This window comes from Phocoena sinus, chromosome 15 (assembly GCF_008692025.1).
Source record: "Phocoena sinus isolate mPhoSin1 chromosome 15, mPhoSin1.pri, whole genome shotgun sequence".
Lineage (NCBI taxonomy): Eukaryota > Metazoa > Chordata > Mammalia > Artiodactyla > Phocoenidae > Phocoena > Phocoena sinus.
In genome coordinates this window covers 24,277,547-24,299,651 of record NC_045777.1, presented here as the reverse complement: position 1 = coordinate 24,299,651, position 22,105 = coordinate 24,277,547, and the positions used below count along the sequence as shown (strand labels likewise).

General features: G+C 42.4%; 1 protein-coding gene across 3 annotated transcripts in view; it reads right to left on the bottom strand.

Moving 5' to 3' along the window:
- The window catches only part of GSS (glutathione synthetase), a 33,535-nt gene extending 18,902 nt beyond the window's left edge, over positions 1-14,633 (bottom strand). For 2 of the 3 annotated variants that reach the window (XM_032607092.1, XM_032607094.1), the window contains exons 1-2: positions 14,546-14,633; positions 11,691-11,825 (exon numbers count right to left, since the gene is read on the bottom strand). In XM_032607092.1, the coding sequence (XP_032462983.1) occupies positions 11,691-11,819 (129 nt within the window). In that variant the 5' untranslated portion in view covers positions 11,820-11,825; positions 14,546-14,633. Of the gene's footprint in view, positions 1-11,690; positions 11,826-14,308; positions 14,368-14,545 lie in introns of those variants that run through there. The other variant, XM_032607093.1, reaches the window with a different exon arrangement.
- Between the last annotated feature and the right edge of the window lie 7,472 nt (positions 14,634-22,105).

Sequence of the window (22,105 nt, the reverse complement as noted above, 5' to 3'; positions counted from 1 at the left end):
ATCCTTCTGTTGTTCCTGATCTTAGAGGAAATGTTTTCAGTTTTTCACCATTGAGAATGATGTTTGCTGTGGGTTTGTCATATATGGCCTTCATTATATTGAGTAGGTTCCCTCTATGCCCACTTTCTGGAGAGTTTTTTTTACAATAAATAGTGTTGAATTTTGCCAAAAGCTTTTTCTGTATCTGTTGAGATGATCATATGGTTTTTATTCTTCAATTCATTAATATGGTGTATCACATTGATTGATTTGCATATATTGAAGAATCCTTGCATCCCTGGGATAAATCTCATTTGATCATGGTGTATGATCCTTTTAATGTATTTTTGGATTCTGTTTGCTAGTATTTTGTTTAGGATTTTTGCATCTATATTCATCAGAGATATTGGTCTGTAATTTTCTTTTTTTGTAGTATCTTTGTCTGGTTTTGGTATCAGGGTGATGGTGACATCGTAGAATGAGTTTGGGAGTGTTCCTCCTTCTGCTATATTTTGGAAGAGTTTGAGAAGAATAGGTGTTAGATCTTCTCTAAATGTTTGATAGAATTTGCCTGTGAAGCCATCTGGTCCTGGGCTTTTGTTTTTTGGAAGATTTTTAATCACTGTCTCAATTTCAGTGCTTGTGATTGGTCTGTTTATATTTTCTATTTCTTCCTGGTTCAGTCTCAGAAGGTTGTGTTTTTCTTAGAATTTGTCCATTTCTTCGTGGTTGTCCATTTTATTGGCATATAGTTGCTTGTAGTAATCTCTCATGGTCCTTTGTATTTCTGCAGTGTCAGTTGTTACTTCTCCTTTTTCATTTCTAATTCTATTGATTTGAGTCTTCTCCCTTTTTTTCTTGATGAGTCTGGCTAATGGCTTATCAATTTTGTTTATCTTCTCAAAGAACCAGCTTTTAGTTTTATTGACCTTTGCTATTGTTTTCTTTGTTTCTATTTCATTTATTTCTGATCTGATCTTTATGATTTCTTTCCTTCTGCTAACTTTGGGGGCTTTTTGTTCTTCTTTCTCTAATTGCTTTAGGTGTAAGGTTAGGTTGTTTACTTGAGATGTTTCTTATTCCTTGAGGTAGGATTGTATTGCTATAAACTTCCCTCTTAGAACTGCTTTTGCTTCATTCCATAGGTTTTGGGTCGTCATGCTTTCATTGTCATTCGTTTCTAGGTATTTTTTTATTTCTTCAGTGATCTCTTGGTTATTTAGTAGTGTGTTGTTTAGCCTCCATGTTTTTGTATTTTTTACAGATTTTTTTCCTGTAATTGATATCTAGTCTCATAGTGCTGTGGTCGGAAAAGATACTTGATATGATTTCAATTTTCTTAAATTTACCAAGGCTTGATTTGTGACCCAAGATATGATCTATCCTGGAGGATTTCCCATGAGCACTTGAGAAGAAAGTGTATTCTGTTGTTTTTGGATGGAATGTCCTATAAATATCAATTAAGTCCATCCTGTTTAATGTATCACTTAAAGCTTGTGTTTCCTTATTTATTTTCATTTTGGATGATCTGTCCATTGTTGAAAGTGGGGTGTTAAAGTCCCCTATTATGATTGTGGTACTGTTGATTTCCCCTTTTATGGCTGTTAGCATTTGCCTTATGTATTGAGGTGCTCCTATGTTGGGTGCATAAATATTTATAATTGTTATGTTTTCTTCTTGGATTGACCCCTTGATCATTATGTAGTGTCCTTCTTTGTCTCTTGTAATCATCTTTATTTTAAAGTCTATTTTGTCTGATATGAGAATCACTACTGCAGCTTTCTTTTGATTTCCATTTGCATGGAATATCTTTTTCCATCCCCTCACTTTCAGTCTGTATGTGTCCCTAGGTCTGAAGTGGGTCTCTTGTAGACAGTATATATATGGGTCTTGTTTTTGTATCCATTCAGCCAGTCTGTGTCTTTTGGTTGGAGCATTTAATCCATTTACATTTAAGGTAATTATTGATATGTATGTTCCTATTACCATTTTCTTAATTGTTTTGGGTTTGTTATTGTAGGTCTTTTCCTTCTCTTATGTTTCCTAGAGAAGTTCCTTTAGAATTTGTTGTGAAGCTGGTTTGGTGGTGCTGAATTCTCTTAGCTTTTGCTTGTCTGTAAAGTTTTAATTTCTTCACTGAATCTGAATGAGATCCTCGCTGGGTAGAGTAATCTTAGTTGTAGGTTTTTCCCTTTCATTACTTTAAATATGTCCTGCCACTCCCTTCTGGCTTGCAGAGTTTCTGCTGAAAGATCAGCTGTTAACCTTATGGAGATTCCCTTGTATGTTATTTGTTGTTTTTCCCTTGCTGCTTTTAATATTTTTTCTTTGTATTTAATTTTTGATAGCTTCATTAATATGTTTCTTGGCATGTTTCTCCTTGGATTTATCCTGTGTGGGACTCTCTGGGCTTCCCAGACTTGACTATTTCCTTTCCCATATTAGGGAAGTTTTCAACTATAATCTGTTCAAATATTTTCTCAGTCCCTTTCTTTTTCTCTTCTTCTTCTGTGACCCCTATAATTCGAATGTTAGTGTGTTTAATGTTGTCCCAGAGGTCTCTGAGACTGTCCTCAATTCTTTTCATTCTTTTTTCTTTATTCTGCTCTGTCGTAGTTATTTCCACTATTTTTTTTTTTTTATAAATTTATTTATTCATTTATTTATTTTTGGCTGTGTTGGGTCCTCGTTTCTGTGCGAGGGCTTTCTCTAGTTGTGGCAAGCGGGGGCCACTCCTCATCGCGGTGCGCGGGCCTCTCACCGTCGCGGGCCTCACAGGCTCCAGACGCGCAGAGCTCAGTATCTGTAGCTCACGGGCCCAGCTGCTCCGTGGCACGTGGGCTCTTCCCAGACCAGGGCTTGAACCCGTGTCCCCTGCATTGGCAGGCAGACTCTCAACCACTGCGCCACCAGGGAAGCCCTCCACTATTTTTTAAAAAAAATAAATTTATTTATTTTTGGCTGTGTTGGGGCTTCATTGCTTTGCGCAGGCTCTCTCCAGTTGTGGCGAGCAGGGGCTACTCTCTTTTGTGGTGCACGGGCTCAGTAGTAGTGGCGCATGGGCCCAGCTGCTCCGCAGCATGTGGGATCCTCCCAGACCATGGCTTGAACCCGTGTCCCCCGCATTGGCAGGTGGATTCCCAACCACTGCACCACCAGGGAAATCCCTTTCCACTATTTTATCTTCCAGGTCACTTATCCATTCTTCTGCCTCAGTTATTCTAGCATTGACTCCTTCTAGAGAATTTTTAATTTCATTTATTGTGTTGTTCATCATTGTTTGTTTGCTCTTTAGTTCTTCTAGGTCCTTGTTAAACGTTTATTGTATTTTCTCCATTCTATTTCCAAGATTTTGGATCTTTACTATCATTACTCTGGATTCTTTTTCAGGTAGACTGCCTATTTCCTCTTCATTTGTTTAGTCTGGTGGGTTTTTACATTGCTCCTTCATCTTCTGTGTGTTTCTTCTCATTTTGCTTAATTTACTGTGTTTGGGGTCTCCTTTTCACAGGCTGCAGGTTCATAGTTGCCGTTGTTTTTGGTGTCTGCTCCCAGTGGCTAAGGTTGGTTCAATGGGTTGTGTAGGCTTCCTGGTGGAGGGGACTGGTGCCTGTGTTCTGGTGGATGAGGCTTGATCTTGTCTTTCTGATGGTCAGGACCACGTCCGGTGGTGTGTTTTGGGGTGTCTGTGACCTTACTATGATTTTAGGCAGCCTCTCTGCTAATGGGTGGGGTTGTGTTCCTGTCTTGCTAGTTGTTTGGCATAGGGTGTCCAGCACTGTAGCTTGCTGGTCATTGAGTGGAGCTGGGTCTTAGCATTGAGATGGAGAACTCTGGGAGAGCTTTCGCCGTTTGATATTACGTGGAGCCAGGAGGTCTCTGGTGGACCAATGTCCTGAACTTGGCTCTCCCACCTCAGAGGCACAGGCCTGACACCTGGTCGGAGCACCAAGACCCTGTCAGCCACATGGCTCAGAAGAAAAGGGAGAAAAAAGAAAGAGAAAATAAAATAAAATAAAATAAAATGAAACAAAGTTATTAAAATAAAAAAATATATTAAAAATAAAAAAATTTCAAGAAAAGAAAAAAATGGAAGAAAGAAGAGAGCAACTAAATCAGAAAACAAATCCACCAATGATAACAAGTGCTAAAAACTATACTAAGAAAAAAAAATGAAAAACAAAAACAGACAGACAGAACCCTAGGACAAATGGTAAAAGCAAAGCTATACAGACAAAATCATACAAAGAAGCATACACACTCACAAAAAGAGAAAAAGGGAAAAAAAATATATATCTTTTGGGAAGTCTGAGGTCTTCTGCCAGTGTTCAGTAGGTGTTTTGTGGGAGTTGTTCCACATGTAGATGTATTTCTGATGTATTTGTGGGGAGGCAGGTGATCTGCACGTCTTACTCCTCCACCATCTTGAAGGTCTCTCTCATTCTTTTTAATGGTGGTATAGTATTCCATTCTTTGTATATACCATAATTTATTGAATCTAGCTTTCTATTATGAACATCAAGGTGGTTTCCTTTGTTTCCTCCATTACACCTTGATGTTTCCGTGAACATCCTAGAATATACATTCTAGCTATTTTGTGTGTGAGAAGGTTCATAAATTTCTAAAAGTAGAAATGTCAGGTAATTAATGTAAATCCAATTAAAATTTTCAAAATAATTCCTAAATTGCCATCCTCAGCATCAATTTAAGACAAAATTAAGGAAGGGTGTTTGTGAGAGTAAGGTTTTTTTCAGCTTGAAGCCTTTAGGAGTTAGAGTGGGAAATACTGCACATATGTAAGGGGTGACTTAATACACTGAGTGCATGTGTGAACACTGCAGGGGTATTTCCTTGGTTTTAAAGCTCAGAACTCTGACTCCTCCAACAAATCTCATGTGGCATGAAAAACTCCCAAAGAGTTTTTCTGTTAAGACTTCCTTCTGCCTCTGTCCACGTGACTCATTATGCCCACTTGGATTTGGGATCAATAGTATAGCGCTGTTTTCTGCTGTCCATAGGCTAAAGGCTGAAACACAGTCTTTTCACTTTTGATAGACACACAGACATAGAGTCATATTCTTCTATTATAAGAAAAACTATAGCACATGCATGGCAATAAACACTCATCTTCACAGCCAGGAAAACAATACAACAGAGAGTGACAGAAGTAAGAACCCCACCTTATCTAAAGGGGGCAGTCATAACTCCACTCTAGCCAATTGCTGCCAGGAAGGAAAGTGAGCCAGGAAAACCAAATGACCTGATTTTTCAAGATAAGCTGGGTATTTAGAGCTTTTTTGTTTAATTTCATGATTTTAAAAAATGTTGAATAAACAAAATAAGAAATGAAAGAGGAGAAATAACAACTGATACCACAGAGATATAAAAAATCATAAGAGAATACTATGAACAGTCATATGCCAACAAATTGGACAACCTAGAAGAAACAGACAAATTTCTTGAAATATACAGCCTGCCAAGACTGAATCAAGAAGAAACAGGGCTTCCCTGGTGGCGCAGTGGTTGAGAGTCCGCCTGCCGATGCAGGGGACACGAGTTCGTGCCCCGGTCTGGGAAGACCCCACATGCCGCGGAGCGGCTGGGCCCGTGAGCCATGGCCGCTGAGCCTGCGCGTGCGGAGCCTGTGCTCCGCAATGGGAGAGGCCACGACAGTGAGAGGCCCGCGTACCGCAAAAAAAAAAAAAAAAAAAAAAAAAGAAGAAACAACTTGAACAGAGCAATCACTAGAAGTGAAATTGAATTTGTAATAAAAATACTCCCAGCAAACAGAAGTCCAGGACTGGATGGCTTCACAGGGAAATTCCACCAAACATACAAAGGAGAACAAATACCTATCTTTCTCAAACTATTCCAAAAAATTGAAGAGACTGGAGCACTCCCAAATTCATTCTACAAGGTCACCATTACACTGATACCAAAACCAGACAAAGACACTACAAATAAAGAAAATTACAGGCCAATATCTTTGATGAATATAGATGCAAAAATTCTCAACAAAGTATTATCAAACTGGATCCAACAATACATAAAAAGGATCATATACCATGATCAAGCTGGATTTATTCCAGGGTCACAAGGATGGTTCTACATTCACAGATCAATCAATGTGATACACTACATTAACAAAAGGAAGGATAAAAATCCCATGACCATCTCAATAGACACAAAAAACACATTTCACAAAATTTAACATCCATTCATGATAAAAACTCATCAAAGTGGGTATACAGGGAACATACCTCAACATAATAAAGGCCATTTATGACAGACCCACAGCCAACGTAATACTCAACAATGAAAAGCTAAAACCCTTCTTGCTAAGTTCAGGAACAAGTATGCCCACTCTCGCTGTTTCTATTTAACCTAGTATTGGAAGTCCTACCCACAGCAATCAGACAAGAAAAAGAAATAAAAGGTATCCAAATTGGAAGTGAAGAGGTAAAACTATCACTATTTGCAGATGACATGATATGTTATATGGAGAACCCTAAAGTCTCCACCCCAAAACTATTAGAACTAATAAATGAATTCAGTAAGATAGCAGGATACAAGATTAATATACAGAAATCTGTTGCATTTCTACATACTAATAATGAAATATCAGAAAGAGAAAGTCAAAAACAATCCTGTTTAAAATCTCAAAAAAATAAAATCCCTAGCAATAAATTTAACCAAAAAGGTAAAAGACTTATACTCTAAAAACTATAAAAATATTGATGACGAGAACTGAAGATGATTCAAAGAAATGGAAAGATAGCCCATCCTCTTAGATTGGAAGAATTAATATTGTTAAAATGGTCATACTACCCAAAGCAACCTACAGACTTAATGCAATCCCTATCAAAACACTCATGACATTTTTCACAGAACTAGAACAAATAATCCTAAAATTTATATGGAACCATAAAAGACCCTGAATTGCAAAGCAATCCTGAGAAAAAAGAACAAAGCTGGAGGTATAACCCTCTCAGACTTCAGACTATACTACAAAGCTAGAGTAATCAGAACAGCATGGTATTGTTAGAAAAACAGACACATAGATCAATGGAACAGAATACAGAGCCAGAAATAAACCCATGTACCTATGGTCAATTAATCTACCACAAAGGAAGCAGGAATATGCAATGAAGAAAAGACGGTCTCTTCAATAAGTGGTGCTGGGAAAACTGGACAGCCAAATGTAAAACAATGAGATTAGAACATTCCCTCGTACCATATTCAAAAATAAACTCAAAATGGTTTAAAAACCTAAATGTAAGACCTGAAACCATAAAATCCCTAGAAGAGAACACAGGTGGAACACTCTTTGACATAACACAAAATGAAAAGACAACCTACCGAATGGTAGAAGATATTTGCAAATGATGCGACTGACATGAGGTTAATATCCAAAATATACAAACAGCTCATATAACTCAATAACAAAAAAACAAACAACCCAATCAAAAAATGGGCAGAAAACCTGAATAGACATTTCTTCAAAGAAGACATACAGATGGCTAACAGGCACATGAAAAGATGCTCAAGATCACTAATTAGAGAAGTGCAAATCAAAACTACAATGAGCTATCACTTCACACCTGTCAGAATGGCTATCATCAAAAAGACTACAAATAACAAATGTTGGAGAGGATGTGGAGAAAAAGGAACCCTCATACACTGTTGGTGGGAATGTAAATTGTTTCAGCCAGTATAGAAAACAGTATGGAGGTTACTCAAAAAACTGAAAACAGAACTACCATATGATCCAGCAATTCCATTCCTGGCTATATATCCGAAGAAAGTGAAAACACTAATTCAGAAATATACACCCTAATGTTCACAGCAACACTATTTATAATAGCCAAGATATGGAAGTAACCTAAGTATCTATCAACAGATGAGTGGATAAAGAAGACATGGTATATATATTCAATGGAATACTACTCAGCAATAAAACGGATGAAATTCTGCCATTTGCAACAAAGTGGAGATATTATGCTTAGTGAAATAAGTCAGTATGATATCAGCATACTGTATAATGTCACTTATTTATAGAATCTAAAAAATAATACAAATGAATGTATATGCAAAACAGATTCACAGATATAGAAAACAAAGGGGTTTCTATATGTGGTTACCAAAGGGGGGAGGGACAAATTAGGGGTATGGGATTAACAGAAACAAACTACTATATATAAAATAGATAAGCAACAAGAATATACTGTATAGCAGAGGTAATTATACCCAATCCCTTGTAATAACCTATAATGGAGTATAATCTGCAAAAATACTGAAATACTATGCTGTACACCTGAAACTAACACAATATTGTAAGTCAACTGTACTTCAATAAAAAAAAAAATGTTGGCTCTGACTTTTTAAAGACAATCTGGTGAAAAACCTGTTAACAATGCTTGCCTCTGGGGAGGGAAAACCATTACTGGAGGAAGGACTTATTCTACACTGAATACCCTTTTGAATTTTGTACCCTGGTCATGTATTTTAAAAAATAACTTAACTCTCTAAACACTGCAGAAGCCAACTATTTAATCTGCACGTGGCTGGTCTGTAGGCCTGATCTACAGGATAAAGTTCACACTCTTCTTCTGCCCAGTACCCAAAGCCTCTTGGCTGTCTGACTTTGGCCTGACTCTTTCCCACTATATCCACTTATGTCCCCTGCATTCAGCTGCATTCTCTTGAACATGTTTTGCCTTTTCCTTCTTTGGGGCCTCTGCTGTGCTGTTCCTTTCTGTGATTTGTCTTTTAAGATATAGTTCAAATACTACTAATGAATTGATCCTTCTTCCAGGTGTCCTATACAGTATCCTGGGAGAGGCAGTAAAAAATGTAATTTCAGAGCATGGACTCAGGACGCAAACTCCTTGGATTTGAATTCTGGCTCTGCCAATTATACCACCATTTAAATGACCCCTGGGAAGTTACTTAACTTCTCTGGGTCTTGGTTTCCTCATCTCTGCTGTGGTGCGGATTAAATGAGTTAGAGATTCCAAAATGTTTAGAATAGTGCCTGGCAGGTAGTAAATACTCAATCATAGAACTGACATTATTATTTTTTTAAAGACTTTTTTTGATGTGGACCTTTTTTTTTTTTTTTCGGTATGCGGGCCTCTCACTGCTGTGGCCCCTCCCGCCACGGAGCACAGGCTCCAGACGCTCAGGCTCAGTGGCCACGGCTCACGGGCCCAGCCGTTCCGTGGCATGTGGGATCCTTCCAGACTGGGGCACGAACCCATGTCTCCTGCATCGGCAGGCAGACTCTCAACCGCTGAGCCACCAGGGAAGCCCCTGATGTGGACCATTTTTAAAGTCTTTATTGAATTTGTTACAATATTGCTTCGGTTTTACGTTTTGGTTTTTTGGCCACAAGGCATGTGGTATCTTAGCTCCCTGACCAGGGATCGAACCCGTACCCCCTACATTGGAAGGTGAAGTCTTAACCAGTGGACCACCATGGAAGTCTCCAGAACTGACATTATTTAATTTTGTCTGGTAGTACATTCTCCAACTAGACCATGAGCTCCAGAGGTCAGAGCCTCTGGCTGACTCACCTGTGTCTTCAGTGCCTAGAATGGACAGGCATAGAACAGGCACCTGGTAAAGATTTGGAATGAAATCCCCCACACATACATACACATACACACATTTCCTGTCTTTTTTCTCTGGACTGGAAATCTCACTGAGGACTGTGCCTTTTCTAGGCTCCATTGATTTCCAAAAGGACCAGCTGCTGGACCTGCACACAATACCTATTGATTAACAGAAGAAATAAAATCTCGGAGTGGAAGGTGCTTCATCATGGGTTCACACAAGAAGTTCACAAAATCTGAAGTTCACAAACCATGCAATTATATTCCCAAAGCCAGAGGCAGACTTTTTATAGTATCAGCCTACCTTAGGTGACAGCCATTCTCATTCACTTGGGCCTCAGTAAACAGTTATTGAATTTGGACTCTCTATCAGGCCCTTAACTAGGTTCTGGGCACACAGAGACAAAAGAGTATGTGGCTTGGTAAAAAAAAGCATGTGGCTTGGGACTTCCCTGGTGGCGCAGTGGTTAAGAATCCACCTGCCAATGCAGGGGACATGGGTTCGACCCCTGGTCCGGGAGGATCCCACATCCCACATGCCGCAGAGCAACTAAGCCCGTGCACTACAACTACCGAGCCTGTGCTCTAGAGCCCGCGAGCCACAACTACTGAGCCCGTGTATCACAACTACTGAAGCCCACGTGCCTAGAGCCCATGCTCTGCAACAAGAGAAGCCACCATAATGAGAAGCCCGCGTGCCACAACGAAGAGTAGCCTCCACTCACAGCAACTAGAGAAAGCCTGCGTGCAGCAACGAAGACCCAAAGCAGCCATAAATAAGTAAATTTATAAATTTGTTTTAAAAAAAAGTATGTGGCTTAGTTACTAATGTGGATAATCATAAGGTATATGTTAAGGCTAGAAGAGCTTGTCTAATATGCTTCTTTGTGTAAAAAATGGGGAAAAGGAATATATACGTATTTTCTTGTTTAAAAGAATAAACAAGAATACTAAAACACGGGTTGCCTTCAGGGAGGGAGAAGTGAGTGGCTAGGGAATGTGGAAGGGAGGGTTAAACTGTAAACTCTTTGAATTTTGAAGCCTGAAAATGTCTTACTTAGTCACAAAATTAAAAGTTTTTCTCTTTTAAAGGACGAGATTTTTTAAAGATGTGGTTTAGACTAAGCAGTTCTACTTTTATGTATCAACCCTAGAGAAACACTCATACAGGTGCCCAAACAGGCATGTACGTGGACGTTCCCTGTAGGGCTACTTGTAGTCATAAAACATTAGAAATCACCAGAACAGCCATCAGTAGAGGAAAGCTAAACTGTGATCCATTCACACTTGGAATCCTATGCATCAGAATGAAGCTGACCTTTACGGAGGGAGTTGGAAAGAGTTCAAGACAGATTGTTAAATGAAAAGAAAACAAAAATATATCACAGCATAATATATATCATCCAATTTGTCTTTTAAAAACTATATACAGTTGACCCTTGAACAACATGGGTTTGAACTGCACAAGTCCACTTATACGCAGATTCTTTTCAGTAGTGGATACTACAGTTCTACGCAATCTGAGGTTGGTTGAATCCATGGATGCTGAACCTCTGACACAGAGGAACCACATATATGGAGGGCCGACTATAAGTTATATGCAGATTTTCAACTGTGCAGAAGGCTGGCACCCCTAACCACAGCTCTGTTCAAGGGTCAACTGTATTTCTTTATATACATATATATGTATGTAAATGCACAGAGAAAGACCTGGAAGGATATACCACAAACTAATTACAGGGAAGGCAGTGTGACTAGGGGCCCTTAAAAAATAACAGTTTACTGGGCAAGGTGCTTCACATGAATTACCTTCTCATTCTCTTACCAACTCCATGAGGTAGTCCCCATTATTATTCCTTTTAATATTTGAAGAAACTGTAGCTGAGAGAGGCTATGTAACTTGCCTAAGTCACACATCAAGCCCCAGACTTAAATTTGATTACTCCAGCATGGTGCTTTTTAACTTTACATACTTCTAGAGATCAATTTTAGTTATTGAAAAAAAAGATAATCCAAAGGAGCTGCCTCCAGCCTGGCAGGGGCCTAGTAGGATCCAAGCAGTGTGGTCAGTGCTGTGAGGAGGGGTCAGGGGCTTACATCCGAGGAGCTGGGCTCTTGTGAGGTCCTCAGCAACACTCCCTCCGCCAGGGCCCGGTCCACAGCCTGCCTTGCCAGCTCCTCCAGCTGCTGTTCATCCTGCAAGAGGCTCCCCCAGCCGGTGGCCATCCCGACCTGCAACAGGAGAGAGGAGGGCTGACAGATGGCCTGGGGCCCTGCAACTGGCAGTGTGGTACGGGGGGAGTGAACACTGGCTGGCAGTTCTTAACAATTTCCATGAGCACAAAATGGAAAGCTTGACAAAGCATTTCCACTGACACTCCTTCTTTTGAGTCCTAATCCAATGATGACCTTATTCTCACAGTAAGGAAGCGGAGGCTCAGAGAGATGAAATGACTTGCCCAATGTAATGACTAGTAAAACCTGGACTTGAACTCGGGTCTCTGGACTCCCAGCCCAATGCTTTCCATTGGAGAAAGAGGCACTAATAACATATGTGATCGTGGCAAATTCTTTCTCCTCCCAGAGCTGCAGGTTCTCTACCTGTGAAACAAGGGGTCTGGGGTAGACCATGGTTTCCAAACCAGCTGAATATTCTGGAGAGCTTGGAAAAGAATACAGATTCCTGGGCCCTACTAGAGATTCTGATTCAAGAGGTCTGAGGGGAGAGAAGGGCTGAAGCTCTGTATTTTTAATAAATTTTCCTGGGACAGGAACTGCTGCAATATATTATTAATTTCCCTTCTAGCTCCAACAACCCATGTCGGCAGGTTTCAAATAAATTATGTGGGAGTGGGGGAAAGGAGCTCTTTGTGGAATACTATTAAATGCAAATAAGGTGAACTCCTCCCTCATACTAACCAGAGGCAAACTCACTAGCAGGAAATGATTACATTCCTTGTATGGACATCTATCATCATAGAACCAAAAGACAGAAAATATTCTTGAGAAATCATATTAGCAGGATAGAAATAAGTGAAACCCAAGTGCCCAATGTAATAGGAGGAGTCCAACTGGCTGCCAGAGACACACAGGGTGAACCAACTCACACTTTGACACTCACTGATTTTGCAGCAGGCCCCAGGGGTATAAGAAAATCTGGATAAAAATCTGGAAACACCAGTCATTAGAACATGGCTGCCCAGCTCAGTGGTCCCAGGAAGAGAGCTGGAGAATGACAAGTAACCTCCATCACATTCAGCTCCATCCCCCACTCCCCATGACAGAACTGGTGCTAGACCAATAATGATAGTCTGTCGGCCTCAGCACAATGTTTTGAAAGAATGAGCATGTGATTTCAAGAGGGTCCTGACAACAACCCTGTCAGGTGAGACATAGATAAGGGCAGTCATAGTAGAGAACAAAGCTCTGAGGTCAGTCAGACCTGGGTTTGAATCCATAATAATTACTTCCTTTATAAATAAGGTCACCATGTGGATTAAATGAAAAAAAAAACCTGTGTGTAGTTCCTTAGCAGTGTTTGAAGCTCTATACATGGGAGCTTCTTTTTTGGCTGTACCTACTTTACAGGTAGAAGACTTGTCAGAGGTCAACCAGCAGCCTGGTGGCAGAGCCAAGACTAGAACCTGTGACTCTGACATTAGAGCAATGGAACCCTCCATTGGCCCCCATCTCTTCACAACTCTGGGATTCTATTATCTCCGCCTGCTGTTGGGTTTTTGTTTAGCTGGCATAAACGCTGATTGGTATCTAATGCCAGGACCCTGACTGAGGATGCAGAGAAAGATAAGACAAAAATAATTACTATGAGAAGTGCTAATTGGGCCCTTTGTTTTTCTCATTCTACAGTCTCAATCCTTCTTGTGGCTTTATTCCTGTTTTGCTGATGACACTCGAATCTATAACTTCACTGCAGTGCTTTTCCTGACCTTCAACGGAGAATATCCAACTGCTTACTGAGCGTCTCCATAGAACCAGAATAGAATGTGTTGTTGTCTCCCCATAAATCTGCTCCTACTCTTGATGAACCCGACCCAGGCACCCAAGCCTTGTACATACGTCTTTCCTACACCCCATTCTCCCCAAATCCTGTGGATTCTATCTCAGTATACAGTACTCTGAATTCCTTGATTTCTCTCCACCTTCACCGTTAGGAGGCGTGGTTCCGACTACCACCATCTCTTCCCTAGGCACGAAACAGATTCGGAGTGATGTATCTTCAGGACACACCGGCTAGTCTCCCGCTTCCAGGCCTTGGCATTTGCTGTCGTCTCTCTTTGGGACAATCCCCACCGCTCACGACTTAGTTTCAGAAGCCGTCCCTGTTCCCCGCCCAGGGCTTCTTTCTACGACCCATCAATTTTCCCTGTATCATTGGGAATAGTGTGTCTTGATCACTTCTCTAACTCCAGCGCCTACTACAGTATTCAATGAATGTTAAATGAAAGAATGATGAATGAATGACATACTGGAGCCAGATCACCAAAAGCCTTAACACGCCCACAAGAAAACCCCGGTCGGACTTAAAAGCCAAGGGCGAGGCCAATGCCTGCGTGAGGCCCGGGGCAACAACACGGTCTCCTGCCCAGGCCTGCCCCACCTCACGGCCCGCTCGCTCCCACCAGAGGCAAAGTTTGGTTCTAATCGCTTCCACTTTTGTTGTTTAAAAAAAAAAAAAACTCCGGCTCTAGTCTCACCGGCACCGAGTGCCCGACACCAGCACAATCTGGAGTCAGGAGATCTAGGAAATCTGCAATCGAGAAGCACCAGCCCCACCCCCTCACTGGACACCAGCTTCTAGGTCCCTGCCATGGGTATGAGCTGAGACATCTCCTGGTCTCCGGGGCTCCAATCGCTGACAGACCCCTCCCTCATGGCCTTCCTCCCGAAGAAACGTGACCCTTGCCGGCCGCCGTTGCCGTGCCCCAACCTACTCGTTCGTCGTCCTGCCGCTCTCCGTACTCAGGCCCTCTCGCGCCTTTACCGGAGCTTCAGGGGGCGGGGCCTCTATGTGATCCAACGCGCTTGCGCGTCCCCTCCCACCCCCCCATCCCCCGCCCCCCCGCCCCCCCCCCCCCCCCCCTCCCAGGCAGGGCTTAAAGAGCAGCGGAGCTGGACGGTGGCTGGGAAGGGGCGGTCCGTGTGAGGACAGCTTTGGAACAGCACCTTGGGAAGGAAGGGAGGAGTCGTGTTGGGGCCGCCGGGAGCTACGGGTTTGAAAAGCTAAAGCTCGTAGGGCGTCGGAACTGCTGACTTCCGACGCAAGATGGGGAAACTGATACTCAGAATGGGGCAGTCACTACCTTAGGGACACACAGTTGGTGGTAGTGGGTGTGGTAATAGAGGCCCAGAGACAGAGACAGAGCCCAGCACAGGGTCCCATAACACGTTAAAGGCTGAGCCAGTGTTGGAACCCAGCTGGGTCCCAGAAAAGAACACCCGATTTCTCCAACCCTGGGACAGCTGCAGGAAAAGCCTTAATGGTAAAAGGAAAGTAATTTCATTTTTCCAGCAGTTTTAAGGTTAGGAACGTTTGAGGGTGATCCAGTGTTTCACAAAATGTCCAATATCACTCGCATCAGGATCTGGTGCAGTTTTTTTTTTTTAATGCAGGTTTTTTTATCCCTACCTCCATCTCACCCCTTGGCAGCTCCCCAGTTCTTTAACTGTGCCTTCTTTCTGGATTATGATAGGATTCTTCTCAGTCTGAAGCACCTGATATGAATTTTAATTAAACTGAATTTATCAGTCTGGGCTCTGGGGAATTAACCATGAATAAGACAGAGCCCTGGCTTTCACATCTGATTAAAAAGGTAGACAGGTAAACAGTGTTTTTCTGGGGAAGTAGGGAAGGCTTTTGGGGTCTTGAAGGACAGGTAAGCATGTGTAAACAGTGAAGGAAGTAGTGGTGGAGGTTAGAGGCAGGAAAGGGGCTAGTGTACCAAGTAGCAGGAGCAGAAACAGCAAAGGCAAATAATCCTGAATGTGGCTAGTCTTGTTTTAGAGACAATGAGGAGTGTGGTGTAGATACTGAGGAGGGTCTGGGGGTTGGAGCAGGCTTTTAGGAGCTCAGTCTTGGGGAGGGAGCCTTGGATGCTAGGTTAAGAAGTTTAGCATTTGTCCAATGAGTTGTCTAAGGATATTAAGGAAGAGGGAGACATGGTGTGTTAGGTTCTGGTTACACCATGGCAAATGGTTTGTAAGTGGGGAGACCAAGGCCAGAGAGAGATCTCAGAGGTAGTTAAGGTGTGAGATGATGAGGCGGGGCCGAGAAGATGGAGAGAAGGGGACAGATTAAAGAGATATTTAGGAGAGAGAACTCCGACTGATTGTAAATCAGCGGCCCAATCCAGAGTACAGGATGTTTCCAACTCCTTAAATAAAGTATGTGGGACTTCCCTGGTGGTCCAGTGGGTAAGACTGCTTGTTCCCAATGCAGGCGAACCAGGCTGGATCCCTGGTTGGGGAACTAGATCCTCCTGCATGCATGCCTCAACTAAGAAGCCCACATGCCACAACGAAGATCCCACGTGCTGCAACTAAGATCCAGTGCAGCCAAAATAAATAAATACATAAATATTAAAAAAATAATAAAGTATGTACATTACCTACAGGACAGACTGAGCTTTCCAATCTTGTTGGTGGGAAGGAAGGGATAGGTGGTCTGTTTATTGCCACAACTGTGATTTCATGATGTCCCTCTTTTGTCTGCTTTTGTACCTAAGGGAGAGTCTGAAGCAGCAGTTACTATAATAGGCCCCAGGTGCCAGAAAAAGTCCACCGGGCTAACAAGGAACAAAGGAAGCTATTTCTAGGGCAGCATGAAATTAAAAAATCATGACCCAGGGTTCTCTGTGCAGGTTCTCCTCTTCCAAGATGGGTGCCAAATGACGTGTATCATGTGCCTATTTGTGAGATTTGGGGAGGATCCCAGACCTTAACACCCCTTTGGTTGTGTCCTCTCACATTGTGGCAGGTAAGGTATTTTCATTCCCATTTTGTAGACGTGGCAGTTGAGCCTCAGAAGTTATGTGCCTTTCTTGCTCCCTCTGCCCAGATGCTTTTCCTCTAAATCTTGGCATAAGTGGCTCCTTCTTGTCATTCAGATGTTTCCTTCTCAGATGACATCCCCACCTGATCAGCCTGTGTCACATTTTCCTGTGTACTTTCTACATAGCACTTATTAGTATCTGAAATTATTAATTTTATGTGTTTCCCTCCACTAGAATGTGAGCTCCATGAAAACAGGGGCAATATCTGTCTTGGTCACCACTTTACCCCCAGCACCTGGAATAGTAGATACTCAATAATATTTGCCGACTGATGGAAATAAGCTGGGGAGGGAGGAAGGGAAGGAAACCAACATTAAGTGAAAGCTTGGGATGTTTCAGGTGCTTCTCATAAACTATCTCATTTGATCCCCTCACAGCCTTTCCAGGTGGGTACTGTATCTCCATTGGGTGATAAGAAAACATGGGAAGTGAGGTCAAGTCAGTCGTTTGTTACTTTTGAGGCCATAGGCTCCTTTGAGAATCTCCATTAGACACAAACTTTTAGCAGACCATGTGGAGGAATTCAGAGACCTCTTCCGGCCTACTCAGGGATCCCAGATCAAGGAATCCAGGATTAGGGAACTTGCCTGAGGTCCTTCTGGCCTCAAGCCTTTGCTGGTTCCTCCCTCCATGGCAAGGATAGATTCCCTTTAGTGGACATCAGGGAACCTGCTGAAGATTTTGGAGCAGAGCGAGTTTATGATGTCTTGAGCCTTTCATGTCTCCGACCTGAGTTCAAATCCTGACTCCACAAACTATCAGTGTGACTATGGGCAAGACTTCTCACCTCTCTGAATCCCACTTCCCTCACTTTCAAAATGGAATCTGTTTTTTGGTTTTTTTCTAACAATGACTAATCTTTATTTGATCTGCTCGTGAAGTGCCAGGTACTTGGCTGCTGGCTTTACAGTTATCTCACTTTCACCACAAACCTATGAGGTGAGTACTGTTATCATGTCCATTTTACAGCTGGGGACTTGGAGGCTTGAAGAAATGCCCTGACTTGCCGAAGATCATGCAGCTTTACACTCTTAGCCATTGTGCACCTACACACGTACCTTGGGATGTGCCACAAGCTCAGGCTTCCCAAAGCTGACTTCTGAATCCACTGCAAACTCTGTTGGGTTTGTGGGAACATTTGAGTCTAAATTAGTTTAAGGAAAAGGCAAGGAGGGCTGCACTGCAGTGTGAATGGAGGCCAATCTCTTTGTATGTTGCCTTTCCCCCTGTAAGGGCCTCTGGCCAAGCCTAGACTGGGCCTCTTGACTGGGACATCTGTGTCGTCCCAGGGTCTGCATTGCACGGAGGTCTGCATTTGTGCACGTGGCTGCTGTCTTTTTTTAGCAATGATATCACTCTGCCTGGAATTATGAGGCTGTCTCCACGCCTGACTGGGGGCCACTGCTTGGCCGTTCAGAGCGGAATTCCTGTGTCTTCCAGCCCCTACCTACCACAGGCCTGGCCCAGCCATGCTGCTCAGGAAATGCCTTTGGAATCAAAGGGAGGGCTCTTCCATGTGTTGAGGATTTACTGTGTGCCAGGCCTGTCCCGGACACTTTACATGTGTTATCTCATTTACATGCCCCAGTAATCCTGGGAGGGAGAAGTTACTGTCTCTATTTTACTGAGAAGAAACAGACTCAGTTGGGCTTTACCTTAGGCCCACTTGGGGTGATTGATGGCACCAGGACTGACTCTAGGGCTTGTGTGCTCATCGTGCATGATGAATTCTTGAAGCTGTGAGCTGATAAAGGGGATACACTCCTCAGCACCCAGGATCCTCAGAGACTTTCTATCAACAAGCTTCTAGTCCAGCTCTCATTTCATCCATGAGGAAACAGGAGCCCAGAAAGGAGTGATGCCTTACTTATAGCCCCTCTTTTCCGCTTACTACTTATCCATTGTTTTTTTAAAAAAATATTTATTTATTTATTGGCTGCATTGGGTCTTAGTTGCGGCACATGGGATCTTTCATTGCAGTGCTCGGGCTGTTCGTTGTGGTGCACGGGCTTCTTTCTAGTTGTGGCTCGGGAGCTCCAGAGCATGTGGGCTCACTAGTTGTGGTGCACAGGCTCTCTAGTTGTGGCTTGCGGGCTCCAGAGGGAATGGGCTCTGTAGTTGTGGCACGTGGGCTCAGTATTTGCAGCACGAGGGCTTAGTTGCTCTGTGGCATGTGGGATCTTAGTTCCCTGACCAGGGATCGAACTGGCATCCCCTGCATCGCAAGACAGATTTTTTTTTAATTAAGTTTTGGCTGTGTTGGGTCTTTGTTGCGGTGCGCGGGCTTCTCATTGTGGTGTCTTCTCTTGTTGTGGAGCATGGGCTCTAGGCATGTGGGCTTCAGTAGTTGTGGCACATGGGCTCAGTAGTTGTGGCTCACGGGCTCTAGAGCACAGGCTCAGTAGTTGTGGCGCACAGGCTTAGTTGCTCCGCGGCATGTGGGATCCTCCCGGACCAGGGCTTGAACCCGTGTCCCCTGCATTGGCAGGCGGATTCTTAACCACTGTGCCACCAGGGAAACCCTCAAGACAGCTTCTTAACCACTGGACCACCAGCGAAATCCCACTACTTATCTTTATCTACCTTTTGGGAAGGGTGAGATCCACTTTTACTCACCATTATACCACCCAAGTAGCCCAGTGCCTGGTCCTACTTGACACTCAGTAAATGCTTTTAAATTTTATTTAAAATAAAAACATTGAGAAAAGTATAAATGTTAGTATAACAGACAACCATATACCCACCACCCCACTTGCGAAATAAAAACTGCTAATATAGCTGAAGGCCCCCTGTGTGCCCCTCTACAACTGCACCTCCCCAACCCCTGGCGAAGTTAAGAGTCTCCTGAATTTGGTGTTTATTATTCTATGCCATTTTTTTTTTTTTTTTTTTTAAGTACGCGGGCCCCTCACTGTTGTGGCCTCTTCCACTGTGGAGCACAGGCTCCGGACACGCAGGCTCAGCGGCTATGGCTCACGGGCCCAGCCGCTCCGCAGCATGTGGGATCTTCCCGGACCGGGGCACAAACCCTTGTCCCCTGTATCGGCAGGCGGACTCTCAACCACTGTGCCACCAGGGAAGCCCCTATGCCATTTTTTTATTCATATACCATAAAATTCAACCTGCTTAAGTATGCAATTTAGTGGCTTTTAGTGTGTTCACAAGACTGTGCAACCATCACCACTATCTAATTCTAGAACATTTTCACCCCCGAAAGGAACCCCATACTCATTATCAGTCACTCCCCCATTCCTCCCTGTCTCCAGCCCCGGCAATCTGCTTTCTGTCTCTATGGATTTGCCCATTCTGGACATTTACTATAAATGGAATCCTGTATGTGGTCTTTTGTGTCTGGCTTCTTTCACTTACCATAATGTTTTCAAGGTTCATCCATGTTGTAGTATGAATCAATATTTCATTCCTTTTTATGGTATGGTATTCCATTGTGTGAATACAGCACGTTTTGTTTATCCATCACTTGGTGGACGTTTGGGTTGTTTCTGCTTTTTGCTATAAATAACGCTGCTATGAACAAGTTTTTGTGTGGATATATGTTTTCAGTTCTCTTGGTTATATAAGTGGACTTGCTGGGTCATATGGTAACTCTATGTTTAACTTTTTGAGGAACTGCCAGACTGTTTTCTAAAGTGGCTGCACTGTTTTCCATTCCCACCAGCAATGTATGAGAGTTTCAATTTTTACATCTTCACCAACACTTATCTCTTTGATTATGACCATCCTAATGGGTGTGAAGTGGTATCTCATTATGGTTTCAATTTGCATTTCCCTAATGACAATGATATTGAGTGTGTTTTCGTGTGCTTATTGGCCATTTGTATATATCCTTTGGGGAAATGTCTATTAAAACCTTTTACCCATTTTAAGGGCAAAAATATTATTGAGTTTTAAGAATTCTTTATATATTCTGGATACCAGACCCTTATCAGATATATGATTTGCAAATATTTTCTCCCATTCTGTGGGTTTTCTTTTCAGTTTCTTGATGTTGTCTTTTTTTTTTTTTTGGTAAATATCTATATATTTTATGCAGCCTCTTTATATTGAAGAAATTGGGGTGTTTTAAAATATCTTTATTGGAGTATAATTGCTTTACATTGTTGTGTTAGTTGCCGCTGTATAACAAAGTGAATCAGCTATATGTATACATACATGCCCATGTCCCCTCTCTCTTGCATCTCCCTCCCACCCTCCCTATCCCACCCCTTGATAGTGTCCTTTGGAGCACAAACGTTTTTAATTTTGATGTAATCTAATTCATCTATTTTTTTCCTTAGGTTGCTTATGTTTAGAGTGTCATATCTACGAAACCATTGCCTAATCCAAAATCATGAAGACTCACACCTGTCTTCTGTGAGATTTATGGGTTTTGCTGTTACATTTAGGTCTTTGATTCATGGTGCGAGGTAGGTCGTATGCATTTTTAGTCCTTTTACTAGGTGTGTGTTTCTAAAAAAATATATGATACTGTTTTTCCTGTTTGGGGGACTTTACATGGTAACGTGTGTTCTTGTGCAGCTTGATTTTCTCATTCAGCCTTATGCTGGGAGATTCATCCATGTTGATAAGAGTAACTAGTTCATTTGTTTTCACTGCTCTATAGGTTTCATTGCATAAAAATACCACATTTCATTTACCTTTTCTCCTATGAATGATCCTTTGGGGTTGTCTCTACTATTTTGCTGTTACAAAGGGTAAACAGTCTAATATGTGCCTTCTTGTGCAGTATGTTGAAGGTCATGGGCATATTCAGATTTACTAGATAATACAAAATTACTCTCATAAGTGGTTTTACAAATTTGCACTCCTGCCAGCAATGTATTAGAATTGCCCTTATTCGGCATCCTCACCAAGACTCAGTATTGTTGGGCTTTTTTGATTGTGCCAGGCTAGTGGGTGTGAAATGATATCTCATTAGGATTTCCCAGATTAATAGCAAAGTTTATTTTTCAGTAAATATTTGCATGGGTGGGTGGATGGCATGAAAGTAGAATGGATTCAGCTCTTTGATGAGGAGATGACCCTCTATTCTTCCTGTGGCTAGAGGATGGCAGGACTCTGGGCCTTGACTGCCAGCTGTTTGTAGGGAGACCCTGGAGCTAGGAAGCACTGGGTGAGACCAACAACTCTATATATATGGGGAAAGGCAGTTGTCACCTTGAAACCAGCAATGGGAGCCTTACCCCAGGGAGAGGCTATAGTCTTGCCCTTCCATCTCCCCACACTTTCACCAAGAAGGGAGGGAGCTAGAGAGAAGCCAGAAGGGAATTGTGTAATGATGAGAATGGGGTCCCACGGTCTTAGGAATGACCCTTTCTTGAGGACCTTCTCATGGTCTCTGTATTGGTGGTATGTATTTCCCTTGGTTTTTTGTTTTGTTTGTTTTTAATTTTTATTATTTTTTGGCTGCACCTCACAGCATGC